The following is a 10,313-nucleotide window of genomic DNA, read 5'->3' on the forward strand; positions in this document are numbered from 1 at the left end:
GTGTTCCCTACTTCATTTCCTAGATGGAGATGAGGTATGACATAGATGATGAAGATGAGGAGCTGACTCTGGAGGATTTTGTGGACAAAAAGATGAAAGCCTGGGAGCTGAGCCAGGTGGAGAGTATTTACTCCTTGGCATGCAACTGCCTCCATGAGAGGAAAAACAGACGGCCTGTCATCAGACAGGTACAGGAACGATCCCAGCAGATTTAATGTATAGGTCAAGCTACTGTGTTGGCATCTGCACAGCTTTTCACCTTGAGCTGTTTGCCTGTGTTATGTGCCTCTGCTGGACCAGGCTGAATGAAGAAATCCCACAAAGGGATTTTTTTTTTTTTTTTTTTTTAGTTTTTGAAAAGAGGATCATTAACAACTGAGTCGGGTCATTGTTTGGGTTTTTTTTTAATGGCATTTATTAGCAAAAACACATTCACCTGTTTAACTGCTTATTAACACTAATATCTAAACAGCCAATCACATAGCAGCAACTGACTGCCGAATAGGCGTGGCTGTGGTCATTTAAGCACCTCGAGGTGACTTTTGTTGCGATTTGATGCTGTGTAAGTAGCACATAACCATTTCCAGTGAGTGGCAGTTTTGAGGGGGAAAATGCCAGAGATCAAAGGAAAATGGGCAGACCGTTTAAAGCTGATAGGAAGTCAACAGTACTCGTTATCTTAACAAGGTATGCAGCAGAGCATCTCTGAATGCACAACATGTTGAACCTTAAAGCAGATGGGATGAGCAGCAGAAAGCCGAGGCCACAGTTCACTCAGACAACAGAACATTGGAAAAACATTGCCCAGGCCAATAAGTCTTGATTTCTTCTATGACATTTAGATGATAGGATCAGAATTTGGCAAAAACGGCATGAAAGGAAGGTAACACACCATGTCACAAAGCTCAGATCGTCTCAAACTGGTTTCCTGAACATGACGAGTTCACTGTAATTGAATGGCCTCCACAGTCACCAGATCTTAGCCTTAATAGAGCATGTTTGGGACGTGATAGAAAGGGACATTTGCATCATGAATGCATGATGCAAATGTCCCTTTCTGCCACATCCTGACAAATCTGTGTGACGCTATATTAACCAAAATCTCTGAGGAATTTTCCAACACTGTGTTCAATCTGTGCTGCAACGAATTAAAGCAGTTCTAAAGGCAAAAGGGGCCCAACTTGATATAGCAAGGTGTACCTAATAAAGTGTATGGGGAGTCTATGTAATAACAAACATATTATTTAGGGGATTTAGGGAGCAAATGCAGGCAGTAAGAGAACGGAGGCTGCACTCTTGTCTTGTTGAACTAAAGGAAAATGTCATATTGTTGCTACGATATATATATATATATGCTAACTTCATGATGTAGTCATGATTGTTGTGTGTCTGAACAGGTTTACGCGGAGATTCACGGAGTCGTCAAAAACATTGCACTGGATCTTGATAGAAAGGCGTGAAGCAAAGCATCGTGGGAATTGTGAGCTTGCTTCAAACTGCAGACTGACAGAAGAATTACTGCACTGTTTTTTTTAAAGGCATGTAGCTTACCTGTGTAATTGCTGTAAAAATACTGCTGAATACATTTCTGTGCGGCCTTTAAACAAATCTAATGGCCGAACTCTTTCAGAATGCTGATTGGTTGTTCTTCCCAGTGTTAAATGTATTTATTACGAACAATTAAAGAAGTGAAAGAAAGTGATTTAAATATTTTATTTTTCTTCTTTAAAAGAATTATAAGAAAACATAAGACCAAACATGATTTTTCTATTATAATGACACTGTATGAACATAAAGGGATATTCCCTTCAAACATGAGGTGAGCGAAGTAGTTTGCCTAATATTAATCAGTACATCAGTGGATGTGGCAACATTTTGATCAAGGTAATTATATTATTCCCTTTCCCATCCAGTAGCGTGGCATTCCCTGTCATTATGGGAACCAGAAAAGCTGGAAAAGCTTCCTTCCTTGTGAAATCTGAAATGTGTGGATGTAATATTTCTGGAAGCCCCAGTTCTTTCACTGTGATCCTTACCGACGTGGACATCTACCTCAACAGACCAGACTGTTTCTTAATCAAAGAGCATCACACAGCTACAATATGTACATTTACAGCACTTGCATAGAAAAATAAGTATCTCAGCAGATGATTTTTTTCATGTAAACCACAGTTATATCAAAAAAGAAGTCTTTTTTTTTTTTTCCCCCAATATAAAATGAATCAGACACAAGTTTGAGAATTTTTTTTTTCTGCTTTGGAGCACCTCATTGTGCAAACAGTAGGAGACAAATAATCAACACATTAGACACAGAAACATTAATTGACACGAGGAGGAATGGAAGTTAGGAATTTGAACACGTGAACACAAAATGGGGTCTTTTCATCACATCGGCGCAAGTTCACATTAGTTACACTAACATTTTTGAAGTCTCAGAGCTGGCAACGATGTGAAAATTAAAAAAAAACAACCTCATCTTTGACTTGGTTTGGGCCTCTCTGAATTATAGTAAAAGGGTTTTTATGAATGTACTAACCTACATGAATGTACTTCCATTTGGCAAGCTACAAATGGACATTCTGAAGTGTGTCATTGCTCAGTTGTCCTTGGCGTGCATAGCTGGGTCTGTGGGTGAACTCTGTGGGAATTTGAGGTTTTTGTCTTATTATTTTAAACAAGCGTGTCGAAAATGATTAACCCCCCCTCCCTCCTGCCTTCCCCTCCCCAAAGCAGGAATGTTCCTCTGTGGACCGTGCTCGGGGTAGAGGTGGTGGTCGGGCGGTGAGGTCTGTTTAATCTTCCTCCTCTCTCTCCCCCGGTGGTCGGGTGATGCGGCGGCCGCCCTTCTTACCAGCGGGGCCTTTGGGCTTGGCAAAGCGCTGCTTGTGTGCGTGCTGCTTGGGATGCACCTCCTCGTACAAGAAATCACTTGTCAGTTCTTCTCCGTTTTCTATTTCCAACTGGGAAACAGAAATATTTAAAAAGTGCATTAAAAAGATGAGCTGGACCACTGGTGCATTGTGTGACAGATTAAAGGAAAAACATTCACCCCTGTGCCCAACATTGAGCATGCTGTTTGAGGCCCATTAGAAAGGGTCACTACAAATGAGTTCTAAGATGACAACATGGCTTTTATTTGCATGACGGATGTTTAATCTGAACAGACAGTAAATTCTGGAAGTGTTCCTGAGCCTGTGCAGTGTTTTCCATGACATGTGTGCTGTTTAAAATACAGCGCATGTGCTCGAATCGATCCAAATATAGATAGTATCAATGCAAACGCTGGTATTGGTGTCAGATCAATATTAGTGCCATATTATTCAGAATCAGAATACTTTATTGATCCCTGGGGGAAATTATTTAATTTTATTTAATTATTTAATTATTAATGCTTTGTCTCCATCCTTTCCTCTCAGTTCAGTATGTAGCCCACTGAATTGTGTTAAAAAAAATTTTTTTTGAGAAAAACTCAATTTAAATGAAAAAAAAAAAAAAACTATGAAAAATGTCTGAACGTTTTTGTTGACTGTCACGTTCAGAATTTGCAAATTGATGCCGATTTATCTCATAAATCATGACACACTTCTCTCCCCTACATAAGCTGTATTAATACATTAAAAGCATTGGCAATATGATGTGTAATGCAATGTGGAGTAAATTATGGGTAGAGTGCCCTTCACCACCATCATCAAAACACCTTATGAGGAAAATATGCTTTGGAAGCATGGCGCTCCACCCTTCCTGTAAATGCCTGGAGATTTACTGTAGAATCAATAATAACACTCTGTAGGTTTTCAGTCTTGTTTAAGCAATACATGTAGAATAAGGTTTACATTTGTAATCAGTCATATCAGCCACCAAAACCATTTTAAACTCTGTATGAAACACAGTACACAAATACTTTTGTTATCAGGAAATCTCTTATGTAAATAAATGATATTTATTTTACATAAGACATTTGATTATTATAGTATATCATAGGGCTGTTCGATATAACGATATATATCAGATGACGATATAAAAACGTCTATAGTTTCATTTTACGCTATCGTTTGTTTCGTGGTGTCGCAAAATAAACTGTTTACGACAATATTTTTTCATCGTTTTGATGGTCACTGTAGTGGTTATATTAATTTCTTAAAGTTCTCTCTTTCTCTTATATGTAATATAACCACACTATGGAAGGACAAGCGCCTGTTTTTATGCGTTGTCGTTAGCAACAGCGACAGCAACACCTTCGCGTGTCCGCTTGTTTATGTTCCACATAAACCTTCCACAATAAAGCTCAAGATCCTGTTGAGACTTTTCAGAATAAACTGAATCAAGTGAAAGAGCAGATTATTTACGGATGAGAAGTAAAAAAGAGCCGCCAGGTGCTAAAAAATAAACCTTAGACTCAAACGTTAGAAAAGGCTTTCCCCCGCAGCACGCCGTGTAATAAATACTCACAAAGAAAACGGCGGCCGTTACAACTTATGTCTAAAACTGTATAGTTTCATGCATCGGTTAAAACACTCGACTCCAGATACATGACACGCAGCTGGAAACACTTCACACAAGTCGAGCTGCCCAAGATTCACAGAATTTACAGAAAATTTTTGCGATTTATATCGTTATCGGGATTCGGGACGATAGAATTCTTATATCGGGATATGAGATTTTGGTCATATCGCACAGCCCTAGTATATCACAAAACACAGTGTCTTACTTTTTTCTCAATCTCAATCTGGAGATTGTTTTCCACCATGTCGACCAAGGGATTTTTGCAGCTGGAATACAGCATCCTCTCTTTGATGCTACACTTGTACCCTGGCATAGAATAAATGAAGACTACAAAGAAAGAAGGAAAGGATAGTGAGATGGGAATCACGTGAAGCACCATTCAGAGCAGAACAACACAGAAACCTGCACAAAATACAGTGTTTGTTTGTTTTTTCCTGCTGTTCGTAATAACCCGTGGGAAATCATTTACCTGTGGACTCTAAGTAGTCGCCCTCATGGGAATGTTTGTAGAGGAAGAAGTGGTAACGTGGAGTATCTTTAGGGATTCTCATTGGGAGATCTTTCAGCTCCGTTGGCTCAGTGCCGCACAACCGAATGAGCTCCTGTTCAGCATCTAATTTCTTTTTTGACAAAAGAAGCAAAAAGTTACCCTTTAAGCAAGCCGAGTGCTCCTGTAACTACAAGCTCCCTGCTTTGGTTACCAGACAATGTGAAAAATCTAGGTGGTGCCAGTAAATACCAAACAGCTCCCTTTACTCTACATGCTAATGTGATCCTCAGCAGCCAGGAGTAAAACTAGTAAGGATGAATAGAACCCACAAAAGAAAGAAATTCACTTTAACTAAGCTTTTAGACTCATGAAAAGGAAATCTGATGCACAACCACAACAGTGCTACAATTATTCCTTTGTACTGGACTCATCTGATCTTGTGACACAAACCGTCAGAATTTCAATGAGCAGAATTTACACAAAGGCTTTTTGGACAAACTGAGTAACTCATTGTGTCAAACTAGAAAGGTCTCCTCGCCAAAACAATCTGCATCTTTCCAAACACAAGGTAAAAACTCCAACTGCACATTCAAATTATTGAATATGAATATGTCAGTGCTGAGCTAATTACGGTCATTTAGACCAGGATACAGCCTTGCAGACGTGTATGCAGAAAGCTGCAGACACCAGGAGTATGTGGCTGGCCTTACAATACTTTGTAATCCCATGGCATGTAAAAATGCCCAGATGTAGTGCTGTGACAGGTATGCTGACACTTGGCCATGTAGAGGCTAATAACCCCAGCTAATAACTCACCAGTTGTACGTAGTTGATTTTCTTGTCCCTGAAACGTTCAAGTGCTGCGATGGCATCTTTATGAATAGGGAAAGCCACTCCCTGCAGAGTCTGCTGCTTGGTGTCCACACTGATGTCAGTCTGCACCTAAACACACCACAAACGAAGACACAGAAACGAGACACACTTTGAGTTCTACAGTCCCATTATCGTCATTAAAACACTACAATTGACAAAAACACTGAAAAATGATATCTAAGCCTTTAAAGTAGGCTGATCAGAGCATTACTTAGCAAGCATCAAATGTCTTCAAAATCAAAACATAAGCCACAATAATTCAATAAGTGTAATCATGTGAGGGCACACCGTTAAAAAAAGAACACAAAAAAAAAAAACTTTTTAGGATTACAAGTGCTTTGCACATCTTCAGAGCTAGACCTGATGATTACAGATGAGGTGCTTGTATCGAAGTGACAAGGCGCCTCCGAGAAATTGCACTGAAAACTGGAAATTCTGGAAGGATTACACTGATGGATTGCATCTATTTTTAGAGGCTTGTTCCCACAAAATGAAATGCCATGCAAACATGATTGAGCCTCCCATGTAGCTATCGCGCATACCAAAAAGGATTGCAGGTCTTTTATCCATCTGCTTGGAAAAAAGTGTGCAGTCTCCGAGGCAAAGCAACAATAAATATTTCAAAGGCTTTTTGAGCTAGGCAGTACAGATTAACAGTATATCATCTTCCTTCAACAGCTGGGCAAGTGGGAAGAGCAAAAAAACCTCACTTCCCATTTGCTCTGCTGCTTTTAATTGACCGTACTTTTGGAGACAGCCTGCACTCTACTCAGAGCACTTCCATATATGGTAAGAAAGATAGTTCTTGTTCATGTGGCGGAGCTGGGAGAGCAGCAATTAGAAACAGGTTGTTTCTTAACACTGAAGAAATTCTCGGCAAAATTCTAGGAATACTCTCCAGAAGTATAAAGAGTGAAACTTCAAATGTTCCCATTTTCATTTGTCTGTTGGAGTCAGTGGCACATCCCCGGAGACCTTGATATCAGCACTGTAAACACTGCTGACGACACTGCCTGCAACAAGTATCACATTACAGCACTTCTTTATCTGATCACAACAAAGGCACAAGCCATTGATGCAGCTCACCTGTACTCTTGTGACCAATCACTGCCAAATACTAAGAGCTACAGAACCCTCTCATTTGCATTTAGCTCCCAACATGTAAATGTTCGATTAGAACAATCAAAAAGCTCTTCTTTTAGTCCCTTTGCTGATTAGGCTAACCAGTGTTTACAACTCTAAACAGCACGTTTTGTGGAGCTAAGGATATACACACAGCTAATAGCTTTATCTCTTCCCGATGCATTAGAACATCCTGCTGTTCTAATGCATCAGCATCTCTGCACTGCACTGATACTGCCAGGCAAGCATATGCACACTTGCATTGCTGCTGACCTTGCGCTGTTTGGAAAGCTTCAGCGCCAGCTTTCATTGATACCCTACACTGTACTGGTTTGGATTTACCTACCACACCCAGGATATGCAATGAGGAGGGATACCGCTGAGCTAAAGCAAGCCAGTGCTTTCTCCCAGTGAAGCCTCCAATGTGATAATGACGTAATGCCAAAAGAGAAACGAGAAGCCTAATCCACACCCACTTTAGAACACTTCAAGCCAGAGAACTTGTCAACAAGTGACCGCATGCGTGCAGCAAGCACTGCACAGAACATCGTTTCCTCCAAGATGATGACAACTCTAAGCGGTGACCAAGTGATAAAATCCAAATCACTTGTCTGTGTGTGTGTGTGTGTGTGTGTGTGTGTTACCTCATTCAGTTTGATCTGCCTCAGTTCCTCTTCTGCAGCAGTAAGAGGCAAAGGAGCAGCTTGAGAGGTCAGATGTTTCTTGTAACCACCGAGGCTCAAATCATCCTGCAGGTAAAGAACAGCCCAATCACACGGCATGCAGAAACACACACTGACTCACCGTTACTGATATAGTAATCACAGTTCCTATTAGGTGCTAAACACTAACACTGACATTTAACTTGGCACTGTTAAACTACTGAGTAACAAGCCTTTCACTTGACCAACCTTGCTGGTACCAAAAATCTCATCCTTGATGTGCCCGCCTCCAAACTCCTTCTTCAGTGTTGCTCTGGTAGCAGCATATAACATTTTGTGTCGCACCTGTTGTGAATATCCAAAAAACAAAAAACAAAAAAAACCCACTTATTTAGCAAACTTTACACAGGACATAAGGCAATGGGAGCTTTATCTTTAAAGAAAAAAAAACATTTTATTGTTGCTTGCCTTAAAAAAAAGTGAGAAATATTATAATACATATTACAGCCGGTGCTTCTGTCAAGACATTCTTTCATGTGTTTGCTGGTTTATTGCTGCATTTCCTGTCATAAAAATAGGGAACTGCTCAAATTCAGTTACACTAGTGGTAACCAAAACTTTACAAGATACCTTTAAATATCAAACGTGTGATTTAAGGCTACGTAAATCCAGCTCCAGTTCTAACGAAGTGAAAAAAAAATGCACATGATAAAAACGAGTGCATGCATGCATTGGAAAAATGTTTTGCAACTTCCAAGCAAGCCTAAACCTGAAGGCTCGTGCTTTATACTAGAGGTCAGGAATGCTGAGCTCAGCTCCTCCTTCAGAAAGTGATTCTAAAGTCCACCGTGCTACAAATAATCCTCCATTGCACTTTATCTGGGCACCGGTCGCTTCTCCTCGCAACATTCCCCATTTCACTGCTGCAGAAACACACTTGTGTGTTATTTGTTACGGCTATTCTTGTTCACAGCAACTCCAGGCTGCAAGTGGTTCATCAAGTTTCAGTGAGACCAAACAACAATGACTTAAATGACAATGTGCGAGACAAGAACGCATAAATTGCAAGCACACACATTTGCATTACAACAAAACACCAATGCATGAAAGGAATATGCCACCTAAAAGCAATGAGGGTAAATTTTAAGTCAAGAAGGAGAGGCTGAGGCTATGCACCGTGCTATTTGGAAAAACATAATTTACCCATATTTAGCTTTCAAGAGGTCTGTTAGGAAATAATGAATGCATATAAAAGAACGACTGCCTTGATGTGGTAAACCCCACCCGTCTGATACCCATAGCAGAGAAGGACAAATGCCATGCAGAATGGAAAGCTATTCATTAAAGCCGGGATAGTTTGGGGTTTTTTTCCTTACAGCAGAGTGGTCCGGTGACCAGGCCAGGAAGATCCACTCGTAGCCCTGGTTGTTATTGGAGTCTAGCCGGTATAGAACGTAGCAGGGCACATCATCGTCGAGGAGGGGTAGCACTAAAGAATCGTATTCCTGGTCCCATTTTTTAGATGCTTTCCTGCTGGCACCTAGAGTCAGCTGCTCTGGAGAGCAGATGTGGACAAAAAGAGAGAGAGAAAAAAAATCAGCAGTGCAGAGTTTTGTTTCTTTATAAAGAAATGCTAATGTCAGCCTTGGCAGACATTTAGGTAGAAGTAAACAAACTCCAGGACACTAGAGCGCTGCTTACCATCCTTGATGACGATCTTTAGGGCACGATACTGATCCCCGCTCTTCGCACTGGCAAAGATATCCTTCACATCATTCCCCGCTGAGAGAAAAAAAGACATAAGGTCAGGGTTTTCTTCCCCTCCTTTAAACAATGCAGGCTCAACAACACCACGCTCATCTTAACATGGCCATCATGAGTCATATGATTATGAGTCTACACCTAAAGGTTTAATGACTCATAATAGCCTGTGAACCATCTGATGTCAGCCATTAGACAAAGGCCACAAAATGATCTTCTCATTAAGCATTCAGCACCTGCAGACCCTTTGTAAAGTTAGCATTTTATCCCGTATTGCACAGGCTTTGAGTGAGCAGGCCATCAAGAAAACTTGTCAGTCCTATTATTTTGGTTCAACCTTTGATCTCAAACCCAGTCACAATAAATACATTTTCTTTTAATAAATTTAAAAAGGGTGATAATTCAGATTCAAACCAACTTCTTAATAGCTGTAACACAAAGCCCAAGGGAACCTTAATGGCACAAGTCCAACAAACTATTTAGACATTTTTAAAATCACTTTTGCAGGAAGGCACTAAAGAAAAATCTTCCATGTAACACATGGAAGTAAATGAACTGGGTCATATTCCCTGAATTACTAGGATTCACTTTTGTTTTTCACCACCACCAAAATCTGGTGAGCTACAAACAACCAAAAAAAGGGTTTAGCTTAGAGGAGCCCCTGTATTAAGCTTTACGTTTAACATATATATATTTAAAAGATAAAACAGAAAAAGAAAAAAAACACTATTCGGACACAGCAGTAACAAGTACGTTTGTACTTCTATTTTAAGGTTGCCTGATTTGTAAGTTTAACCTCGGGGGTTGTTTCTATTTTTGCTGCGATGCCATCGTGTATAACAAGTGGTCACGCCCTGCATAAATCCCTTTTTCCTTTTAATTACAACACGGCTTAAGCAATG

At 40.2% G+C, this 10,313-nt stretch overlaps 2 protein-coding genes across 2 annotated transcripts in view; one reads left to right on the forward strand and one right to left on the reverse strand.

The window, feature by feature from the left end:
- irak4 (interleukin-1 receptor-associated kinase 4) overlaps positions 1 to 1,682 on the forward strand; it is a 5,809-nt gene extending 4,127 nt beyond the window's left edge. Inside the window, exons 9-10 of the mRNA XM_013909542.1 lie at positions 24 to 188; positions 1,398 to 1,682. Of these exons, the coding sequence (XP_013764996.1) occupies positions 24 to 188; positions 1,398 to 1,460 (228 nt within the window). The 3' untranslated portion in view covers positions 1,461 to 1,682. The remainder of the gene's footprint in view (positions 1 to 23; positions 189 to 1,397) is intronic.
- Positions 1,683 to 1,698: 16 nt separating this feature from the next.
- LOC102197087 (twinfilin-1) lies at positions 1,699 to 9,451 on the reverse strand. The gene is made up of 8 exons (XM_005728252.1): positions 9,352 to 9,451; positions 9,027 to 9,205; positions 7,900 to 7,995; positions 7,633 to 7,737; positions 5,810 to 5,935; positions 4,973 to 5,123; positions 4,709 to 4,830; positions 1,699 to 2,960 (listed from the first exon to the last, which is right to left on the reverse strand). Exons 1-8 carry the CDS (start codon positions 9,449 to 9,451, stop codon positions 2,793 to 2,795), a joined length of 1,047 nt encoding a protein of 348 aa, XP_005728309.1. The 3' UTR covers positions 1,699 to 2,792.
- Positions 9,452 to 10,313: the final 862 nt, after the last annotated feature.

Source organism: Pundamilia nyererei, unplaced genomic scaffold (assembly GCF_000239375.1).
Source record: "Pundamilia nyererei isolate P.nyererei 1_Seehausen unplaced genomic scaffold, PunNye1.0 scaffold00027, whole genome shotgun sequence".
NCBI classification, from domain to species: Eukaryota; Metazoa; Chordata; class Actinopteri; order Cichliformes; family Cichlidae; genus Pundamilia; species Pundamilia nyererei.